Source organism: Protobothrops mucrosquamatus, unplaced genomic scaffold (assembly GCF_001527695.2).
Source record: "Protobothrops mucrosquamatus isolate PMUCROS unplaced genomic scaffold, P.Mucros_1.0 scaffold642, whole genome shotgun sequence".
Taxonomy (NCBI): Eukaryota; Metazoa; Chordata; class Lepidosauria; order Squamata; family Viperidae; genus Protobothrops; species Protobothrops mucrosquamatus.
In genome coordinates this window covers 815,131-839,297 of record NW_015386933.1, presented here as the reverse complement: position 1 = coordinate 839,297, position 24,167 = coordinate 815,131, and the positions used below count along the sequence as shown (strand labels likewise).

Sequence of the window (24,167 nt, the reverse complement as noted above, 5' to 3'; positions counted from 1 at the left end):
ACACAATCATTAAAGTTTCTTCCTACCTTCTTCCCAATTCATCAGCTTGATTTCACAACAAACTAAGGGTGATCCCACTCTGCCTGTTGTGTAGTCCCAAACTGAAATTTAGGAAAATAAAACATAATAAAACAAAACAGAAATAATTTCAGGAGCAATTTATTATGTCTCTGAATAACTAACAATATGCAATGTCAGTGTTTTGAAATAACATCAACCAGTATGCTGATAACACCCAATTATATTGTTACAATCTACTGATCTACGAATACTACTCACCTTCTGTTATTGTTCCAGCCCCAGAGGATTCTGTCAGGCCATAGCCCTGTCCCACAGGACAACAAAAACAGATGTTCATAAACCTCTGAGTTGCTGCAGAAAGTGGAGCTCCTCCACACAGTAAGACCCGTATCTTCCCACCTAGCAGCATCCGAACTTTCCGGAAAACAAAGCTAAAAGAGAGAGGGGGTGGGGATGGGGAGGAAGAAGAACAAGAAGAGTTGTTTTTTTTTACTTAACAACATCAGTTTATCCATCAATCAGAAGATTTAACTAACTTTGCAAAATGAGGTTTCATAAAAAATGCAACTGCATCCTATACATGGCTACCAAGAAATAAAGTATCCTCTTCTCAATAGAACACTCCCTAATAAGAATGCATGTTACAGCCAAAGACAGATAAACAAATTTATACAATAAGGTATTATTTTATTTTAAACAGTCTAGTTGGAAGTAACTTTCCAAAATAAAATTACTGTTTTGTAAGCCTAACTTCTGCCATTTCCCAAATGGGCTCTTTTTAGGAGCCTTGCACCTCTTCATAAAAATGTTGCTCTTTGGAGAAAAACAAATCAACCTCTCTTACCAACCTGTCACATATTGGAGTACTGTAGCCTTTTAAAATCTGTTCCATCTTGTAATTATAAGCTAAAATAAACAAGTTGCGCTGAAAACTGGACATTTCATTAACTCGATTCATAACATTTTTGTAGATTCGATCCATGATTTCCTAGTTATAGAAATAAATTACATCAAGCAGAGATAAATTGCAGTGGGTTATACATTAATCTATTTACTGTAATCTGGAGGAGTACTATATGGTTTAATATTAGATAAAATCTTAGATTGCCCCAATAACTTGAACATTCAAACATATAAGAATACAATTTCAGATAAAAGGCAAAACTTTGAAACTATTCCTGCAAAAGAATGTAGTGAAAAATTATTACAACAGTCCCAATTTTTTTTCCATGCTCACATTCACATCACTTTTCAAGGACCTAAGCACTACTTTAACATAAGGCTATAATGAGTATTTATACATTTCGTATGATTGTGAGCCTTTGAAAGTCCAGAAGAGAGAGGAAACAAGGATGCATAGTCTCACAGGGTACAGAAAACTGGTTTTTGCTTTTGTTTTTTTTCAAGCAATGAACTACATGATTGTGAGGTACAAAAACTATTCTAAAGATTCTGATTTACTTAGAAAGCTTTTTTACAATGTTAATTGACTTAAAATTTACATTTCCCCTTTCTCTCTCCCTCTCTCATCGCCTGCCTGAAGTATGCTTACCTAGAAAAGAATGGATAGTGTATCGCTATATATAAACGTATCCTAAATGCAATTCAAATGTTTAAAAGACATAAATGCCTAAAATAATTTCCATATATTAATGTCATTAATAGAACTTCTTTTAATTAAAATTGTCTAGTTTTTCTCCTTTTTTAATTAATTACTTTCTTAACCTGTTAATGCATTAATAGTATACAAATATGAAGCATGAAGCATAATAAGAAAATAAGTTGCATTTTTAGTTATTCTATAGCACCTTAAATTAATCATGTTACTTTCATGGGAAAAGGCGTGAACAGCTGAAATGAGAATGAAAAGCAAAAAAAGTAAAATTTTAAAAGCTTCTTTTAATCTGTAATTATCAGATTTAACTAATATTACATGTTTAAAGTAATTTTATAAACTTCTTTTAATCAGTAATTATCACATTCTAATATTACATGTTAAAAATAATTTTATAAGCTTCTTTTAATCTGTAGTTATCATATCTAACTAATATTACATGTTTAAAAGAAGTTTATAAGCTTCTTTTAATCTGTAGTTATCAGATTCTAACTAATATTACATGTTTAAAACAATGTAGTATTCATATGTAGTATATGACCATATCATACCACTATTATGAAGGTTGCATATACTTCAAGTATTTTTATTTCTGGGTGCAATTCTAGGTACTGATTATTATTTCTAAAGCCTTACATGGCACAAGGTCAAATTATTTGCAGGAATGTCTTCCTGATGGTATACTAATCAGTTGGTTAAACTGGGTACACTCCAGATTCCTTCCCTTAAATATTGCATCTAGTGGGACCTAGGAAGTATGCCATTTCTGTAGTACCCCTTATCCTGAGGAACACCCTTCATCCTTCCATATTCTGTCCTGTAGAATAAAAGCCTCAGTTTTTTCTGTAAGACATCCATTCATGTATCCGAAGGGTATTATATACACCCTTGGCTTTCTCTTCTCAAAAGTCAACATTCTCAGTTCCCTTCAATGTTTCTTCACAAGGATTAATTCTAGTCCCCAATTATCCTCACTGTCATTCTCTGACCCTATTCTAATTTGTTCAAATTCTTCTTAAAATATATTTTCTAGAACTATATACACCAACCGAGTTAGATTTTGACCAATGCAAAATTTAATGGAATAGTTAAAACTCTTGATTAGTTAGTACCCACTCAATTCGATCCATGATTTCCTAGTTATAGAAATAAATTATATCAAGCAGAGATAAACTGCAGTGTGTTATACATTTACTGTCACAACAATATGTAGGAATGTTGTATGGTGATGATGCATACCAAGCCAGATATGCTCAATCTGATGCGTTTACATTTTACCTGCATTTCCTAGGATATTTCCTAGGGTAATAACTAAGCTATTTCTTGTTCCCATCTCATGCTTTTGTCCATTTAGAGCAGGGGTGTCAAACTGCTGGCCCGCAGGCCGGATGCATCATGCCGAAACCATGCCCACCCCATTGCCGGCAATGGAGAAAAAGTTGCAATACATCACGACACATCATGTGACTTTATGAGTTTGACACCCCTGATTTAGAAGGAAAAGTTGTTAAAGACTATTCTGCCTATTAGCTCTTCTTGTTCATTTGGACAATGAACTTGGTCCCTGGAAGTTGGCTCCCTTATATTCCAGGCTCTGCTTACTCAGTCTGAAGCAATCAATCATTCATTATTCATGCAGTTTTAACAAGAGTCTAAGCATACAATACATAAATATGAATATTTTTCTTTAAAAATATATTTTCCATAATCACATAGCTCACACACTGCTCACAAATATTTTCCACATATATTAAACAATATTTTAAAGTTGCAGGCATCAACTTACTGGAACAGCGGCCATTAAAGTTGGCTTCAATACAGACACATCACCTTTACTCCCTTTCTTTATTTTAGATGACTGAAAGAAAAGTAGACAAAGTAATGTGTTACCTTCATCCAATCTGCTTTTATTTGTTCACAATGTAGCATATACTAAAGAAAGGTTTTTACTATAACTTCAGAAAATAGGCCAAGAATATTTTGCCAGAAATACAAAAAAACACTGATTTTTTTTTTAGACAAATGGATCCGTAGCTGGCTGACTGGCCGTACTCATGGAAGGAAGTGTGTAGTGGGGTGCCCCAGGGCTCTGTTCTGGGCCCAGTGCTCTTCAACATCTTCATCAACGATTTGGACGAGGGAATAGATGGGGAACTCATCAAATTTGCAGACGACACCAAGCTAGCAGGAATAGCCAACACTCCAGAAGACAGCCTAAAGATACAGAAGGATCTGGACAGACTTGAACACTGGGTACTATCTAACAAAATGAAATTCAATGGTGAAAAAAGCAAGGTTCTACATTTAGGCAAGAAAAACCAAATGCACAGGTATAGTATAGGGGGTACCTTGCTCAATAGTAGTAACTGTGAGAGGGACCTCTGAGTCCTAGTGGACAATCACTTAAATACGAGCCAGCAGTGTGCTGCAGCTGCCAAAAAGGCCAACACAGTGCTAGGCTGCATTAACAGAGGAATAGAATCAAGATCACGCGAAGTATTAATACCACTCTACAATGCCTTGGTAAGGCCACACTTGGAATACTGCATCCAGTTTTGGTCACCGCGATGTAAAAAAGATGTTGAGACTCTAGAAAGAGTACAGAGAAGAGCAACAAAGATGATTAGGGGACTGGAGGCTAAAACATATAAGGAACGGCTGCTGGAATTTGGTATGTCTGGTTTAACGAAGAGAAGGACGAGGGGGGACATGATAGCAGTGTTCCAATATCTCAGGGGCTGCCATAAAGAAGAGGGAGTGAAGCTATTTTCCAAAGCGCCTGAAGGCAGGACAAGAAGCAACAGATGGAAACTAATCAAGGAGAGAAGCAATCTAGAACTAAGGAGAAACTTCCTGACAGTTAGAACAATTAACCAGTGGAACAACCCGCCTCCAGAAGTGGTGAATGCTCCAACACTGGAAGTTTTTAAGAAGAGACTGGACAGCCATTTGTCCGAAATGATATAGGGTTTCCTGCCTGAGCAGGGGGTTGGACTAGATGACCTCCAAGGTCCCTTCCAACTTTACTACTACTACTACTACTACCACTACTACTACTACTACTATTATTATTATTATTATTATTATTATTATTATTATTATTATTATTATTATTATTATTATTATTATTATTAAATTCTTCCATTTTGTATTTAGGAAAGATTGTGAAATGTAGGATGTCATATTTATTGAAAAAGTTTACCTGATCACTTAGAGTTTGAGGTGATGAATAACCAATTCGGCAACCATGGGTCAAACAAACAAGTTCAGCACTTAACTCTAAAACATGAGCAAGAGGCAAGTAGCCAATATAAGTATCTTTCTCTCTGAAAACAAATTAAGATATTTGTCAGATTTTGATAACTCATTGCTAAGATGATAATAATATATTCTAAAACACATCTTGGCATACTGCATTCTGCATCAAGAAACCAAACAAAAGAAAGCATAACAATATGGATAAAAAATGCAAATTCTCTTATAGTATAAAGAAAAGCACATATGTCCCTAAGGATGAAGCCCAAATGCATTTAACAATATAAACTGTTTACAGTTCTGTTAAATAGTTTTTCTTCCTTTTACTGTTCGTTAACAGTAGTTAAGCACAACTGAAAAGCAACCATTCTTTCCAGTCAGATTTTCTTCTATTATTTAGTTTTCTATTATAACCTTGATTTAATGAAAGCATTATCATTATATTATTGTAAAGAAATATAAAAGCTATTTAAACCCCTAAAGTGAATTTAATACATACCCCAAATTTGGAATCCTTTCAGCCATCCCTGTTATAGTAGAAATAAGATTACAATGAGAGATCATGACACCTTTTGGGACTCCTGTAGAACCACTTGTATACATAATAACTGCAACGTCTGATGATACTGGTTTCAACTTCTGTTTGAAAGATGCTTTACAAAAAGAAAAGGTACAAACATAAATATTCATTAGATAAAAAGGCATGTGCAAAAATATTTTTAAATTGTCCCCAAACATACACATTCTAATAGATAAATAACCAATCTCCTTTTCTTGACAACAGCTAACACATTCAGAATTTTGCAAGCTTTCAGCAGTCATATTAGAATGAAAAAAATGTCTATGGAGATCAGTCATCTAGGTCATGGTTGTCCCAAAGGTGCTTTTTCAAAAGGCAACTGGATTTTCTTGTTTTTTCCTGGAAGACCTTTCAGTCAGAATTGAAGAAGCTTCTTCGATGAGAAGCAAAATATCTTCAAGGGAAAAAAAAAAGTCCAGTTGCCTTTTGAAATAGCACATTGGAACTAGAAAAAAAAAGGTTTCCATGATATTCTTTTTATTATTTTTAAATATACTTTATTAAATTTCTGCAAAAGATAAAATATAAAAAAACAAGAAAAGGGAATTAAAAAGGAAAAAATAGGGAAGGGGAAGATGCAAGGAAAAAAAGAAAAATAGAAAAAGGATCCCTTCCAACTTTTTTTTGATACAGTTACAAATATAAAATACATTTAGATGAATTAACCTTTTGATCTAACATTGAATATTGTACAATATTTCTATAATAATAAACAATTCTAATCATCAAAACCCCAAATTAATGAGCATGTTATTGCCAATAGATATTGGCTTTTATTGAAAATTAATGTTATTGACTTATTTATATCCCTCTTTCATTGTTTTTATGGCGGCAAACTAATTAAATAGGTAAAAATTTAGATATAATATAATGCTAGGTCAGTGGCAGAATAAGTGGAATAAGGGACTGAAATTCACTTTGAGCTATAATTTGAAAGAATTTTTTTGCAAATTGGTATTAAACATCTGATAAATTGTCAAAGATGTATAATGGTGTGTCAAATATATGCTGGAAACGTAAGAACTCTTGTTAAGAATAAGTAACAAGAAGGCTAAGAGTTATTGGGATCAAGTATGTACTTTAATTCAGAGAATTCTTAAAATAAGTGTACAATAGAAATTGTAGGTATTTGTTTAAATGTGATAGATAAGCGATTGATGAAAAAACATGATATTTTGTTTTTATATATGATAACTGGAGTAAGTATTCACAGAGATGGAAATACTAATAGATTCCCGCAATGAATGGACGGTGAAGTTAATGGAATTGGTAAAATGGTGAAATTACGCATCTTTACTGAAGAAAAGACCATCTAGCTTTGTTTCTACATGGATACTACTTTGAATTTTTTGGCTAAAACCAAAATAAATACTATATTCTTTATTTCTTTCTTGTGCTTTTCTTTTAAGTTTTCCTCTCTGATATCAATAAAAACAATTAAACACATTTGTTTTAGGTTTACTGCACTTTTGTAGAGAAGCTTGATAAATAAGGGTTAGCCACATGTTCTTGGAAAAGATACAGACACTTTAAGGAGCTGCTAACAGAAGCTACCTGTATGCCCAAGCATGCTCTGTTAGTGCATTGTTTTCCTTCAGATCAAAGTTATCATATATCTTGATCTCTACTGATAGGCATCTGTGGACCTATTTCTGAAGGGAGCCTCTGAATTCATGCCACTTCCTATTCAAGGAACTGAATTTAACTGATATCTTCTTTTAAACAATTTTTTTTTTAAAAATCTAATGATTATTTGGATACACTCTGCAATGAAGCTTTAACATAAAATATATTAATTTTAATTATTATCCTCCCTTGGTTCCTCTCTTTCTCAAGGAACAGACACAGCTGTTTTTCATTTTAGTCAGGTCCTACTAGTCCAATATTGACAGCATTCAGCAGCAAGAGTTTCCAGGATCCAAATAGCTTTATTTGGAAATGTGTCAAAGACCTTTTGTCAACCTCTGTTTGCCTTTTCTATTCCATCACCATAAGAAAAAAAAATCAATTGATTGAATAGTACATACTATTTTCTGTTTTTTCTCCAATAGCTTGAACAGATGACATGGTTTGAACAATAACACCTTTTGGAAAATCAGGCCATGATGTTGGCTTGCCATCCACAGTAATAATGTGACGTAGTAGAGGAATCTGAGAAACAATATACTACAGAGAAGAAACATATATAGTGCTTAGAATCTTCATAACGGATAGATTTTTTAAAAAATCTGCTAAATTAAACTATAATCATCTTAAGAGCAAGTAACATACATACATACATACATACATACATACATACATACATACATATATTACTTCACATCTACTTCAGCGCATTCTACTGCTGACTCCTTCTCTGACAGATATTTTTAAAAACATTTGGCAGCATGTTATCTGTTTTAATATATAGCAGATTATTCAAAGATACATGTGATGCTCAAGTATGCTGGGTATCAAATTTTTGGCCCATGAAACTAATATTCAAATAAGATGTTTTCAGTCCTTTTATGGGAAAATCCTCAGATATGACATGATTTTTCCATGGTTTGTTCCATTGGGTAGAAACAGATAATAACCCATTTTGTCACTTTTAAAATTTACCAGCCTTTCCCTCCTTTCCATTTTAACTTGCTTACACTGTAGGAATGATTAATGGGCATAACACAGCATTTATAAGATAGCTGCTCAAAATTGCTTGCACTCTTTCTTTGCATGTTAAGTTATATATATTATGAACTATGCAGGACCTATGACGCAAAAGCAAAAAGATGCTTTGGACTACAGAGGATTGTTCATGTATAACCTCTCTGCCACTCCTTAAAGTAGCTGAATCTTTTCCAGGGATCATACAGCTGCCCTCTATAATTGCAGCACAACCCTAGAAAAACAGAATTAGATTTCAGGAGTTATATAGAGGTCCTAACAATAGCAGAGCGCCCTTCTGCCTTCAGCTCTGAAAGCTGTGCAACTCTAGTTAATATGAAATGGCTATCAAGAACAATAGACAGGTGCACTATACTCTGTCATTCATGTAAACTGCACTATACCAAGCATAAGAAATAACCCTTTTTAAAGAGGTAAATATACTTAGTCATCTAGGAATGCAAAAGACTATGCTCACACATTGCAGTAGGCCATAGTTTTCTCTACAATAAATATTTTTTTAAAAAACACAATGGACTAAATTCATACAAACTGTTAAGCCAGGGGTGTCAAACTGCCAGCCTATGGGCTGGCTGCATCATGCGGAGGCCGCGTCCATCCCAGCTCCGACAATGCAAAAAAAGTTGCAATACATCGCGACATGTCATGTGACGTGGCAAGTTTGACACCCGTGTGTTAAGCCATAAAATATACTTTACACAGTGTTGTTGTGTTTCCATATCATGCTAAATTAGAACAAAATGACTACATTATTCTTTAGCACGATACATAGACACATCTAAATATCAGAATTATTTAAACATTAACTTAGGGACCACAGAAATTATTAATTATCTTTTCCTGCATACAAGCCATCCTTTTTTTTGTATTTGTGTAATTTTATAAGAAAACAAAATCTTTAGAAAACAGAAAAGAAGAAAGATGTTATATTATTTTTTTTTAATGGCTGTCCACTTCAGAAGGCTCTGGATGTTTTACAACAAATTTTAAAAGTTCAAAAAGTTTAGTAACAAAACGTAACAATCTGGAGTACAGAACAATATAACAATAAAAAACACAAAACAACTCCACAAATATTCTGACCCCACTCCTAATAAACCACATGTAACATTTTCTTCCACAATATTAAAAAAATAAAAGAGGTTTATATACCTAAGGGCTCTATTTACCTTCAATTTTGTTTCCATCAGTTCCTTGCTAGTAATAATGGTTGTCACCTCAGTTTCATTTAATCCATGTACTATTGCAGGGCCTCCGAGAGTAGCATAAAGTGTGACAACTAGTAATAAAGGGGAAAGAAACAATGTATTTCCTACTGCAAATATTCAGAATATTTCAAACATGTATGACATAGTGTAAATACAAACACAGTATAACAGTGATTTAAATTCAATATTTTGAACTGCAAAAACTTTAGAAATTCAGGAATCAAGTCCAAAATTTGAGCCCAAAATGTCCATTGCTAAGGAAGATAATTAAATGAATTCTGCCCCATATTATGCCTTTTCTTGCCACAGTTGTTAAATGAATCACTGCAGTTACACTTAGTAACAAGGTTGTTAAGTGATTCTGGTTTCCCCATTAACTTTGCTTAACAGGTCACAAAAGCTGATCCCAGGCTCCCAAGACACTGCTAGTTGCCAAGAGTCCGAATTTTGATCACGTGACCATAAGTGTGAAAAGGTCACTTTTTCAATGATGTCATAACCTGGAACAGTCATTAAACGAATGGTTGTAAGCCGAGGACTACCTGTTTCACAAGCTACTCGTTTTCTCACTGCAACTATGTTTCTTCAAATACTGTAAACAGAATATCTACATGTAGTCCTCAGCTTATAATGGTAATTGGGACCCAAACTTCTGTCACTAAGGAATGTGGCAATAAAGTGTGATGTCATGTGTCTGCATTGGGTAGTGCTAGCAATCCCAAGGGTCCCTGTTGCCATTGTTAAATGAGAATGATGGGTTGTTAAGTGAGGACCTCCTTGTTACTTCCTGCCTGTTTACAACAAGCAAAGTCAATGAGGAAGCAGGCAGGAAGTCACAGGCAGGCTGTCCTGGACTGGAGTGGATGCTTCTGCAGCCCAGCAATGTAGTGCAAATAACTAACCCAGCACTAATACAAACACTACATGAAGGCAAATATACTTGTTGCAGGATCCAATCTGGGTCTGTCACCAGGACTAGAGGTTTACATTCCATTAGAGAGAAGTTCCCTGAGTATGGGCTCCAACACAAGTCTGAAAGCTCAGAAGACTAAACCTCTGGTCCCGGTGACCAACCCAGATTGGATCCGACTACATCCTGGAGCTCTGGAGATCAAGTTGGGGAAGGAGAGCAGGCCATTCTGTTCCTCGGCCTCCCTCCCAATTTGGCACCTGCTTCCAGGATAAAGCCATCTGGCCTCTACTGGGTAGGAATGCCATGTGATGCAGTGACTGCTTCCAGAAAGTGATCTACATTACAAAGCAACTAACTAATTGGTGGCAGTAAGTGGGGAGGAGGGTATGGGACACAGCAGGGTGGGGAGCAAGACCAAGGCTTGTAAAGACTCAGTGAGACTTGGAAGCAGGCCCAAGACCTATAGGGACTCTGATGGGTGGGAAGTAAAGCTTCAGGTGCATCGGAGTATGGGGGAGGCCTTGGAAGCACAGGTCAGGCCATGTGTGGAAGTGAGGAGGTACTGCAGTATGGGCCTGGGTCTGCATTAGGCTCCCTCCTGCACCCAAGGCAGCCTGTGCAACTGTGCAACAACTGCATTGAGGAGAGCAGGGATGGGAGGTCATTAAGCAAGGCAATCATGTGGGCACCTTGCTTAATGACTGTCATGATTTGCAACCACAATCAGCAGGCTTCATTACGGACATAAACCTATACTGATGGAAACTATGATCTTTCTTATTCCTCTTTCAATTGCTTGGCCAGTAGCACTACCAGTGCAGGTCATCTCCAGACAACCATTCATTTATTCTCCAAGAACATGGGTATACAGAATGTTAGGAAAAGTGTACTTTTCAAAAGTCACTTCTTCCAGGTTAATGACAAAACTATTTATTTTGGAAACAAGGAGTTGGGGCAGGAGGTATATGTTGTACAGAATACAATTCCAAATTGTTGCAAAGCAAATTCACATTTCTTTAATTTGGCAGGAAAAAGTACAAAAATTGTTAGTTTCCATGTGCTGCTTGTGCTTATTCCAGTGACCCCTATTACAAAGCATAAAACTTTCCTAGCCAGCTCTCAGCAAGCTATAGCAAAAAACCCCCAATCTCTTAAGTAACTATATAAACAAAATCAAGTTCATGGCCCAATGAAGTTATGGAAAAAAAGAGGCAAGACAAGCTATACCAGTTGCAATCCAAATTTTTGAAGAGTCTGGTCTACTGAGTTGCTACCGTACTTAGCACTGCGCTTAAGCCTTTTTCATGCATACGTGTCACAAATAAAAGTAACAAGGAACAATATCTGTAAAAGCCACTAGGTTAAATTTGTGGTTTTCTACCAGTGATTCAAGTTAAAAAGAAAACCTATGGAAAAACTATAAATAACATCAGAAGAGAGGTATTTAAGCTTGCATAGCATCAGAAGAGAGGTATTTAAGTTGTGACAGCAAAATTTATTATGCTCAATATTTCTCTAAAGTTGGCTGCAGAAATATATAATCAGGTACAACAACTAAATGGTTATCAATCTTGAAATTATAACATTAAATACGTATAGTCCTCAACTTTCTAACACAATAGGGACCAAAAAAATGCATTGCTAAGCAATGCGTCATCAAGTGGGGCATCACATGAACACACCCGATTTTAAAATCTCTTTTGCCATGGTCATAAAGCAAGCCACCTGTGATCATTAAGCAAGATATCACATGACTGCAAAGTCAATGGGGATGCCGACAGGAGGTAGTTGCAAAGTTGACTTTGCTTGTCGGAAGCCAGCTTGGAAGTTTACAAAAAGCAATCACGTCACTGCAGGACGCTGCAATTACATAAGTGCAAGCCAGCTGCTGTGTGCCCAGATGACGAGCACATGACCATGGGGACGCTGCAATAATTGTAAGTATGAGGGCCAGCTGTCAGTCACTTTTTTCAGTACCATCGGAACTTTGAATGGTCACTAAATGATGGTCATAAGAGAAGGACAACCTGTGCATGTTTTAAAAGGATATGAATGGAGAGTGTGGATGCTATATTTCCATTTATTATAAGGTTTGAATAAAACAAATATCTTGTACACTAACATAATTCTCAAACAAAATTCAATACCAGGATCCAATCTGGGTTGGTCGCTGAGACCAGAGGTTTTTCAGTACCGATGCGTACATAATTTTCTCAAAATATCAAGGTATGTTTAAAAATATGATACTGTTTTGTGCTATTTTATGCTAAAATAAGCTAGGATTTTAAAAATTAGCAACTAACAAACATTGTAATAGCAAGCATATTTATTGTGCAAACTTAAATAAATTTTAATTCATTGTATTTCACTGGTCAATTCTGACTTTAAAAAGATGTCTACGTGAAAAGTGTACGGCAATGCTTCCATCTGCCAGCAAGTAAGTCAGCCAAGTTCATTAATTTGGATCACAAATGCTGCGTCATGCTGTGAGCTGAAGCACGTCTCAGGAACTTCAAATGTCCAGTTAAATACTATCTCTCTTGTTACCCCACTCATATCATAATTGCAAACATTTCTATACCAGATGTTTCATTGTTTCATTACATTATCACACTGTAAATGGAATCCTTTTTTTGAAAAGTTACATTTACTGAAGACAGAGAAACTTGCCAAATTTCCTCGTAAGAAATATATAATATTATTAAAATACTTTCATTTCTTTTTTAGCTGTCATTTCCTTATTAACTCTCTGAAGATTTTCTTTATAACTGACACTGATCCAACACAGCAACTTCCAATGGAATTCACTGTAGGGTCTTCAATGTCCCTGAACAAATATACTAGGCTAGTTCAAGCAAAATATTAATTTCCAAATAAAGGGAATAATTACATATTTCAATTCCTAACTTGTACCGGACTGTGTGGATGACCTTGGGGATAAGATCAAAGAGATGCTGCATAAGAAACAATTTAACAGTTAGGAAGGACCTACCCTGACAGATCAAGCAGTTATAGGTGGTGGTGGAAAGTTTATACTTTCAGACTTGCAAGATTCTGTCTAATGCAGCCTTGCAATAAAGTGGAATTAGTTCATCTAGTTCTATTTCCTGTCTGGTTTACCTGGGAGGGCTGACATAACTTCAGTTCTCTCTCCTGAGTCAAAATCCTAAACAAACTAAGTATTTCATTTATTCAAGTACAAGAAGAGGAATATGGCAGCACATATCAGACTTTATACAGCATCAACCCATGGTTATACATTCTGTCTGAAACACATTAGAGTAAACAAGTCTTTTTCTCCCTCTGTTTGAGATTACAAGTTCACTATTAATTTCTGCCCACACTTCACAACTGAACTATTTGGATGGAATTTTACCACAAAAATATTACTGTGAATGAGGATGTTATTCTGTATTAAGCCACATTACAATCAAACTACCTTATTCCTCTTTAACTCAGCACGTACAAAGTCCAATTTTTTGCTATACAAACACTTGCAGATTAAATCAATTTACTTAATTAAAACACAGCTGGAGCTACAAGCTTCTAAATTATAAGAACCTTCATAAACAAATTAAAAATGTCATGTCCAGAGTTGATAATTTACTACAGACAAACTTATATGTGTATGTGTGTCTTTGAACCAGTCTTGACTCCATGTAACTAATGGAAAAAATCCATACATTTGTCCTGGCAATTCCTTTGGAGGGCTGAAAGAAAAACTAGCCCAAAGTCACTCAGCTGGATCCCGGGCTTTAGAAAGATCTCCCAGCATGTAATTCAGTATCTTTCACTATTATACCAAACTATGCTCACAATCAAATTACTATTATTATCCCAGAAGTGGGCAGAAGATTGCAGTCTTAAACCATGTAGTACTCTGAAAATGAGAACAGCATTCCAGAAAGTATATATGGGAAGAAGGAAAAAGCAATGTTTGTTTCTTCATAAAGAACCATTTGTGAACTCAATACTCCTTTAAAGGCTTACCCTACTTTCCAGAATTCTTAATGCCATATAACCCAGTGCTGCTCCAAGATAGAAGGTTGCCTAGCTATTAATTAGATAATCGGAATTACTGTAAAAATGGAACTGGGACTTTCCAATGATTATTATTCAACCAACCTCATTTTTTCCCCTCATTATGTTTTTTTCTGCTTTCTTTATATAGTGCCAGATCTGGAAGAATACTAGATTAAAAACAAAACGCTCTTCAATTTACTTTTTCCTTTTGCTAAAAACAGAGATCAGAATTCAGAAAAGAAATTGTAAAAAGACTATCCAGATTTCCTTTATTTCTCTAAAAGCCTATCATCCTAAATAACAACAATATGACTACAATTAGTCCTCGAGTTACAACCACAATTGAGCCCAATTTTATGTTGCTAAGTCAAACATTTGTTAAGTGAGTTTTGCCCCATTTTATGAATTTTCTTGCCACATTTGTTAAGTGAATCACTGTAGTTGTTAAATTAGTACCATGGTTGTTAAGTGAATCTGGCTTCCCCAATAACTTTGTCTTAAAAGGTGATCACATGATCCAGGACACTGCAACTGTCATAGATATGTGTCAGTTGCCAAGCAATGGTCATAAGTCACTTTTTTTTTAGTGCCGCTGTAACACTGAACGGTCACTAAATGAACTGTTATAAGTTGAGGACCACCTGTATCTGCCAATAATGTTACGGATGACAGGCCAATCCTTCTATGGTATTTTAGGTAGGTTGGAACTATAGCTCCCAGAATTCCCAGATGGGTATTTCTTCAAATTGTAGATTCTCTTTGAATGCTTGGATAATTATGTTAAACTAGTATACACACAGAAGCACAGAAGAAAAAATCCCAAAGACTGATACTGTACTTACGCTGGAAGTTGTTCATGAAGCAAGCTTGTGCTACAATTATCCATTCTGCTCTAGTTTCACAGAAAATGGCAATGTTGGTCTTTGGTTGTTGGCCCAGCATTGTTAATCCATCACCAAATGCTTTAGCTTTTTTAAAAACATCATCATATGATAGCCAGTGATATTCGCCAAGTACAACCTAAAGAAATTATAAACTTTTTAAATATAGAAATTATACCCACAGACACATACAAATATGTTCTGTAATTATGTATCCTGTATCCTGTGCTCTTCTTCCTCTTGCCTTTTATTCATTCCCGTGTTTGTTCTTCTTTATCAAAATTTAATTCAAGGGGTAAAATTTACCTTTGTTAAAAATGCACCAGAAAGCAACTTACATAATTAAAACAGTTCATATAATTTTTAAACATATGTAGAAAAAGTAATCAATTGGACATACCGTTATTTATCTTTTTAGTAAGATATCTTTCACTTTCAAATTATGAAATACAAAAATAATATATATAGGTAATTACCTATTTGGACTACTTAAGAATGGCAAATATTTAGTAACATTTCCATAGTCCATCCCTAAAAGTGTAGCACACTCTTCACTGATACAATTCAGCTATATAATCCGTAAGTTCTATTTGACTTAAATACAACTTCTATGTATTTTAAACCTATCACATAGCCCGTCACAGCTAGTTCTCTGGGCAGTTTTCTTCAGTAGATATATTGTACCTAACTGCAGTAGATAAGAGATACAAAAAAATCTAAATTTTGCTATCTGTCCAGATTCTTCTAATTTAGAAACTGTATGCCCCTCTCCATTTCAACGTTGCAGTTTCAAAATTTTTTTTAAAAAGCATGCATTATTAATAAAGGTAATTTAGATATAAAATGAAATGGATTGTTCAATGACTTAAAACAGGTTATTTGAAATGTAAAAACTGATTGCAAAATTTTAAACCACCCCTCCCTTTGGCATCATCTATTTTTCCAGATAAAGGCTACTGGAGCTATTGCACAAGATAATTGTATTGTTGCTTTATATCCAGGCAGAGCCCTTGTCATCTACCCTTTAAATTTATTCTTCCTCTTTTAGTACCAGAGCACCAACTGAGAGAGAGGCAGCTAAGCATAACAGAGCCAATCAGCTTTTAAATGCAGTATTTAGTATGCTGGTCTAACATATGCATGGACATATATAAAACATATATAAAACAGCAATCCATGTACTCTTAAGCTTTTGAAAAGGATAAAGAGATAAATTGTGCCCTCTAGTGTGTGCTACTTGCTATATCATTTAGATTAATAATAATTGCATTTAATATCATTTAAGCAGTATTATTCATTTACAAACAAGAAACTTATTCGCAGCAAGATTTAAATTTACTGTCAGAACAATCTAGTGGAGAAAGTCCAATTTTATTCAGATAATTTTATTTTTAATCCATATCAGAAACACATTGTTTTAAAATTCTTCAACACAATTTTAACACTATTGAATCATAAACTGGACATAATATATAAACATATACACTATGTTTATATTGATCATTCTTCCTAACGAGGCACATCTGAAGCCTACCTTATTATCCTCTTGACAGCAGAAAAAATATGTTTTTATTCTTTCATAGGCCTTCTCATATATTATTAACTTCTTAATTTTTCATGTATTCTAATATATTAATTTTAAATTTTAATTTTAAACTTAGTTATAAAACATAAGTTAAACATAAAGCAAGCACAAATTAGTTATAAGACTTATGTTTTATAGTTAGTTACAAGTTAGTTATAAAACATAAGTATAACTAACTTGTAACTAACTATAAAACATAAATTTTATAACTAACTTGTGCTTGCTCAGTAGGCTTTTTAACACCTTAGGCATGAAATTTGGTTTGGTGACTTTGCATAAGTCACTCTGTCTCAGCTCAGCCCACCTCACAGGGTTGTTGTTGTGGGGAAAATAGGAGGAAAGAGTATTAAGCATGTTCTACACCTTGTTTTATAAAAAATAAAGGCAGTGTAATAAAAAAACAAAACAAACAAAATGTGCCCTTGTTTATATGTCTGTCTTAAGATACTTCCATTCAAAGAGGGATACATCTTATTTCCAGTGCTTGTAAGATCTTCCTTGCCAAGGTTGTTTCTCAGCTTCTTTATGGTATCCCAATTTGCACATTTTAATACCGTAGAAGCTGCTACCCAATCCAAGTTTATAAGAATTATCATTGCAGCTTCAAATTGCATCAAAAAGCTGCCTCACAGTTAAGCACAGGTTCTGGTTTTGTGTGGGCCAGACCTGTCTCATTAAATTCTGTTTGCTCTTTTTTCCTTGTGGGTCTGGCTCCACTAGTTTTCAGACACCATCTTAAATCAGACTGGTTGATAAGAGCTAATAGCCAACTCTAATCTTTAAGTTTCTCTTTGGAGAGATTCTACCCATTTGAGTTTGAAAATGTCAGGAATGATCTTACGCAGCCTATCTGACATAGTGCTAGTTAGTCTATCAACCCTATAGTTGGTGGATTTTTCTCAAATATGCATAATCCACTAGCCTATTTCCCTCTCAGTTTAAAACTAAAATTTCATTGGGATGAATACACTATCCATCACAGTTCCGCAGGGGCATTATAAAAACCTATTCAGCAGCAATCCCCAGTGACGGAATAGCTCTGTGGAGTCCCTAAGACACATGCATCTGTGCTGCTCTGTGTACAGAACATCTCAGAAGAAATTCATCTATCCCATTTCCAATCTTGAGAGTCCATACAAAAGGTAACAAATAATCAAATCCAAATCACACCAACTCAAGAATTCTTCAAGAACACAAAAGTGAAATTGTTGATTTGTTAGCAAAATATGTATTTCTTTCTCAAATTGGTCTCAATGCCAACAAACTGGAGGTAAGAAATGTGACATCAGTTTTTTAAAAGGGATTCACTGGAAATTCAGGGACTTGCAGGTTGCTCAACTTAAAAACTTTGATTTGATTTACCAAACTGATTTGGTAAAGGTGAATTCTGCCTCACTAACCTTCTATAGTTGTTTTAGAGTATCAAAGGCCCATGGATGAAGTTGAACTGCAGGATAATGAGCTCCCAGGTCATAGAGAATAAAACTATAAATATTTCCCTCTTTCCATAAAAAACAGACACTGTGTACCTTTTTAAAAACTTTTCCAGATGGCTGGATTTCATCTTCTTCTTGTAATATTTCCCTTGTCCCCAGGAGATTCTTGTCCTTAAATTTACTTCGAGCGTATCTAAAAGCTTTATCAAGGGTATCACATCCAGGATATAATACAGATGCTAAGCAATGCAAACTATTAACAGATCTATATGCACTTCCAGGTGTGCTGTTCACTGGTTTTGCTTTAATTTGATTTGATTTGGTTATGATATATTTTGATCCAGAAAATAAATACCATGGAATAAAAGTTAAAAATGTGTATACGAAGACAGCAAAGTTCATAATATGAAGAAGAAGTGGATTAATATCATGCTTTAACTTCATTGTATCCATCTTTGAAGACTGTTAAGTTATTCAGAAGAATCTGACAAGTCCTATGTATCACATAAAAACCAACGACGACCTGAAATAGGAACAAAGTATAGTGTCACATAATAACACTAAGAATTTAATAAAACAAATATATTTTTATGAGGTGCAATTAAAAGGAAGACAAGGCAAAGCTGTTGTATTTTATTCCATATTTCCTTAAATAAGCCAACATGTTGGATATCCAATATCTCAAGAGTTATTAGATATGAGAATTGAAGGTATTTACAAAGCCTTAGGAATTTGGTACTAGTTGTAAACTAGTTTACAATTCATGAATGGTGTAATTGGGATTATAAAGTGTCCTTACCTGCTTTCATCACATTTATATTCCTTCCCACTTGTTACTAGAAACCATTAACTGACTAACTATGATAAGCATTTTGGCTCCAAATAAGACCAATTTTGTTTGGAAGGAAAGCATAAATAATCTTATATTATGATCTGGTTTATGATTTTTGAAATCAACCTGTATTGCTATCTTTTTTTACAGTCCTCTAATGAAGATAATATGTGGAGCTTGTGCATTATTTATATATAGAGAGAGAAAGTGAATATATAATTATTTCTTCATCAATTAAATTTATATAAATTTTCTTAATGTAAATAATGAAAAAAGTTTCTAATCCTCAGATACAGAGCAACTGTATTTTCATTGAATGGATTTTTTTCTCAACCCCCTTGGCATTTTCTTAAGTTTCTTAGTTTTTTCTCCATTCATGTAACCAGAAATACAAGAACTATATTTTAAATTTGGCAGATTGGAATACAAAAAGTATTTCAGTGGTTTAATTCATATATTGTTTAACCAATCCTCATTTTATTGAATGAATCACAGAGGCTGGGCTCATACAAAATATTAAGGCAAAGCAAATATACCAAACAACGTCCTAACATATTGTGTGAAATTCCCTAATGTTATTCATCCAATAATGAGCAAAGCTTAGTTTAGCATAATGTACAAATTAAATTGTTACGTTCAACTAAACAAATTACTGCCTGGGTCTATCCTGACTAAATTGTTCATCTTGCTTTTTTCTTATTACACCTAGTTATCAGTCTATAATATACGCTACACAAAATTCCATGGCTTTTTTTAAAAAAAGTCAAAAGAAATAAATGCTCAGATTTGTGACAGATTCAGTGTATTTTCAAATATGACAATGACCTTTAATTTAGAAAAAATACTACGCTACCTCATTCTAAAGGTCAGAATATGTTGTAATATAATTATAACGGTCTTAAAGTGTGTTAGAATGTTGTATGCACACATATATAACTGAATAGATGGCAAACTCTTTCAACAACCATAAAGTAAAATTAAGAATATGAATAATGCCTTCCTAGGACCATAGGTCTAAAAACACCTTCTTGTCTTAACCCAGAAAAACTTTTCATCTTTGAGAAATTATATTAATCACAAAAAACACCACACCTTACTTGTTCACCATGCTTATTAAACCATATTGTTATATCATGTATCCCTTAAACGTTGGTTAATTTCATTAGAACTTGCATTAATGTTTACTGTGATATCTGCAAGAAAGTGAAAAAAATAGTTCATTAGTAACTGGCAATGAATATACAGAAATAAATTCAACTGATGAATTTATAAATAACCAGTAGCATAAAATAATTGATAGAATAAAAGTAAGTTAAGAAACAGTCTTAAGACCACTGTAAAAATTGTAGTTATTTAGGAATGGGTTTTCTTATTAGTAGCAACTCTCACATACATACCTCTCCTCCAAGTAGCAGTTTACCATTTTCAGAAAGACATGCTAAGTACTTACTATGTTGTCTTTGGAGAGCAGGCAAAGGGTCTTTTTTTCCCCCTTCAGGTTTTTAAATTTAAATTAATTTAAATTGTGTCTTATTGGTCTTCCTAAACATTGGCAAGGAGGCAACCATTCTAACAAATGAGGGAGGAGAACTGTTCTGGAATCTGAGTATGCTGAGCAACTAAGAAGACTTTTTAATGTACACAGCTTCATATTTGGGAAGCCAATCTGGAAGGGAATTCTGGATATTCTCTGCTATAAAGTAGAATGTGATACCATATTGATTATCTGCCGGCATTCTCAAATGCTTCCCACCTTGCTTTATTGCTATTTCATACAGTATTCAGCAGCTCTTATTACACTTATTACTTTCAAAGATGTGTTTGTTAATTAAGAAAAAATAACAATCCCAATCTTGCTGGCCTTTTGCAAGGCTGTGAAGATTTGGTTATGTGCCCAGGCCTGGGATCCTGAGTGTGTTAATAGTCCTGTTTCCTAGCTGTATTAACAACCAGAGTAATAGTTTTACTTGGTGCCATATATTTTTATTTTGTATTGCTGTAATTGTTTTTATGTTTTAGGATGTATACTGCCCAGAATCACTTGTTGAGATGGACGGTTATATAAATCAAATAAATGAATGTGTTCATCTTTTCATTGGATAACCTAATGAAGATAAATTAACCTAAAAGAAAGCACAAAGTAGCAACACAAACCTTAAATGATTTCTCATTATTATGATTGGTATCAATGGGGAAACAATTTCCAGACACTTCAGCCTCACTTGGTTTGTTCACAAATATGACTGAGCAAACCTAAAAAATAAAATGTTAAAATAAAATAAGCGACCAATAAATAACATAATTATTTTTTTATCTAAATTGAAATAAAATATCTATAAAGTTTTATTAATACTCTAATTACTTTGGATTTATTTACCTGATTATAACTAACCAACACAGCAGACAAGTTCATATTAAGATTTTAAAATTAACCTTAATAATTAAGCAAGTTATGAAACTAATTACAAGTTAATGATGAATTCTTGGAACAAACACCAAAATCAGGGAATACACTGGTTTTCAGTCCAAAGATAAAGGGTTGCAATTATCACAGGCAAAATATTAGTGTAGGATAACCCATATAACTGAAAGAGTTTGCAAGGAGGGAAAAATGTCCTGTTCGCAGTAAAATTGTACATAATTGCTTGCAGTTTGGTAGGTGGCAGGTATAAGGTTTTAAACATTTTAAACCCGCACAATCAATGAGAATGTTCAGAAATATGAAACTACAAGGTCACATTTGATGGAAGGGGAAGCTAGTGTTCTAGCAAAATTTGGCTCTCAATCCTATGCCATAACTATATAGATTCTAGAGATCAGAACTAGTTCTCAGTTTAACACAAAATAAAAACAAATATAAACTAAATTAAAAGAAAAAAAGAAAAAAGTTCAGAAGATGCAGAAAAAGGAAAACAAGAAAAAGAAAAAAAATAGAAAAGGCAACAAAGGCACTAATAAAGAAGTGGCTTCCAACCTTCCAACCAACCATAAGCTAATATCAGTTTTCAAGAACTTTTAAAGTTACAATAAAATTTTATTCTCCCATAATTTAACTTTTAGCTATGTGCAGTTCAAAAATTGTCATCTTTTCAGTACTAATTCAGCAAAAAGTCCATTACAAATTTCCAGAAATATCAAATAGTTTATCACAAGTCAAATAGTCCAATTTTATATTCTTTCTTTTGTTCTATACAATCTTGATCTTTAAATCATTCCTGTAGCATTGCAGGATTTGATCTTTCATCACTCTTTAGCATTTAAAGGAGTCTTCAAAGCCTACTTTGTAGATTTCATAAAGAGACATTGTTCAGAACTTCTTGTTGAAGCTGTTCCATGTCCAGATCTTTTGTTAATTTGTCTTTTGAATTCCCATTTTGGTAAACTCAATTTTATTGTTTTTCATGCCTTCAAACTCTATGTCTATATCAGATAAAAGTTTTTCTCATCATCTTCTAAAAATGTATGCATGCACTGAAATCTCTATCCTTTCTGCAATATTAATATTTCAGCCCATTTTTAAAAGAAAAAATCCTCGAGATAAGAAAAAGTTATAGTTGGTTTAGCCATTTTAAGTCTTTTTGTCTGGTCCTTTAGTTCCCTCTAAGGCAGGGATGTCAAACTGCTACCCGTGGGCCAGATGCGTCATACCGAAACCGCGCCCACCCCATGGCCGGCAATGGGAAAAAGTCACAATATATCACAACACATCACATGACGTTGCAAGTTTGATACCCCCGCTCTAGGGTTTATTTGCAACCTGTATCAGGAACTGATACAGTTTAGATCTGTTTCAATTATTTCCCACAAATATATTATATACTTGCTTTATATTATTTAATTACAGTCATGTTTTTCAAATCTTTTAGTAAAAATCACCAACATTCCAAATCTCTCTGGTTATCCCAATTTGTTTAAAATTTTCTTACGTATTATTTTTTTTCTTTTTGCCAATTACGTATTATTTTAAATCCTCAAGTCTTTGTTTAAAATTTCTTAAACCGAAGAAGGTAAAACACACCAGGTGTTAAATTAAGCTTGCTGTTTTGAAGGTCCCTAATATCTATAAAGTGATTAAATTGAATATTTCTGAACTTGATTAGAAAATGAGTTTGGCTGGCTTAGTGTCTTTATTAAAGGCGCCACCAACTACTGAGAGCAAAGATGTCATCTTGCTTGGATCTTGGCACTCAAACTTGTGAAAGACTGCTGTTTTATGATTTCCTCATGAGGAGTTGCCATTAGCACACTTGTGGGCCATCTCCAATTCTCTTCAGAGAAACCAGAGAGATTCAATGGACCAGTCTACTCATTGGTCTTTCATTTTTCACAGTGGTTACCTCCTCTTATTTTTAGAGATGTCTTTAGTCAGCCATGATTCACACCAGAGCTTTACAAACACTGATTGTAATCATTAAAGGTGTCTGAAGAAGTTGGTTTTATTATATGCTTTTCTAATGTCCTTTTAACTCTTGTTTCAGCTACCCATACTGTTTCAGGTTCAACAAGAAAATACAGACTTCTAGATAAGACCTACATCACACATATACCTTTCTAGAAAGGCATGTAAACTCTAGTATTCCAAAAAAGGAGAAACCCCTTTTGAAAAAATATTTAGTGCTAAAAGGGATTAATACTGTTGATTATTCTAATTTGGTTTATGCTCATTACCATAAGATGATCAAGTGAATGCTTCCTGCTGCAGAAGCTACTGCAGAGACTACAGAAGGAACAAGTGGAAGCAATTTCCTGAATGCAAGCTCACACAATAAATAAATAGGGAGAGCTGACAGGAATTTCACTGGGGAGTTTTTTTAAAAAAATCCCCTACAAATGATTATTGGGAAATGGAACACTTCTAAAATAATGGATTACTGGCCCAAAGTGGGTTGGTTCTCATAAGAATTGATACAAATGACTTAGTGAAGCATAGTGACTTTGATCAGGAGGGCTTCAAATTGAAATCTGTGGGAACTGAAATGAAAAGGTTGAACCAAGGACCTAAAATAAAGATTTAGGAAGAAGACTATTATAACATTCAGTAAAAAATAAACAAACAGAATATTTGCTTATTAAGTTCCTGACCTTCATTGTCTAATGTTCCCAGTATGGAAAATAAGAAAGATGAGCTTAACGTCTTAGTACAGAAAGGCAAAC

General features: G+C 34.2%; 1 protein-coding gene across 1 annotated transcript in view; it reads right to left on the bottom strand.

Moving 5' to 3' along the window:
- The window catches only part of ACSL3 (acyl-CoA synthetase long chain family member 3), a 54,365-nt gene that overhangs the window by 13,239 nt on the left and 16,959 nt on the right, over nucleotides 1-24,167 (bottom strand). The window contains exons 2-13 of the mRNA XM_015817859.1: nucleotides 21,168-21,266; nucleotides 20,106-20,206; nucleotides 18,275-18,704; nucleotides 15,122-15,299; nucleotides 9,305-9,414; nucleotides 7,499-7,637; nucleotides 5,391-5,544; nucleotides 4,839-4,962; nucleotides 3,423-3,494; nucleotides 870-1,009; nucleotides 280-452; nucleotides 27-101 (exon numbers count right to left, since the gene is read on the bottom strand). Of these exons, the coding sequence (XP_015673345.1) occupies nucleotides 27-101; nucleotides 280-452; nucleotides 870-1,009; nucleotides 3,423-3,494; nucleotides 4,839-4,962; nucleotides 5,391-5,544; nucleotides 7,499-7,637; nucleotides 9,305-9,414; nucleotides 15,122-15,299; nucleotides 18,275-18,634 (1,525 nt within the window). The 5' untranslated portion in view covers nucleotides 18,635-18,704; nucleotides 20,106-20,206; nucleotides 21,168-21,266. The remainder of the gene's footprint in view (nucleotides 1-26; nucleotides 102-279; nucleotides 453-869; nucleotides 1,010-3,422; nucleotides 3,495-4,838; nucleotides 4,963-5,390; nucleotides 5,545-7,498; nucleotides 7,638-9,304; nucleotides 9,415-15,121; nucleotides 15,300-18,274; nucleotides 18,705-20,105; nucleotides 20,207-21,167; nucleotides 21,267-24,167) is intronic.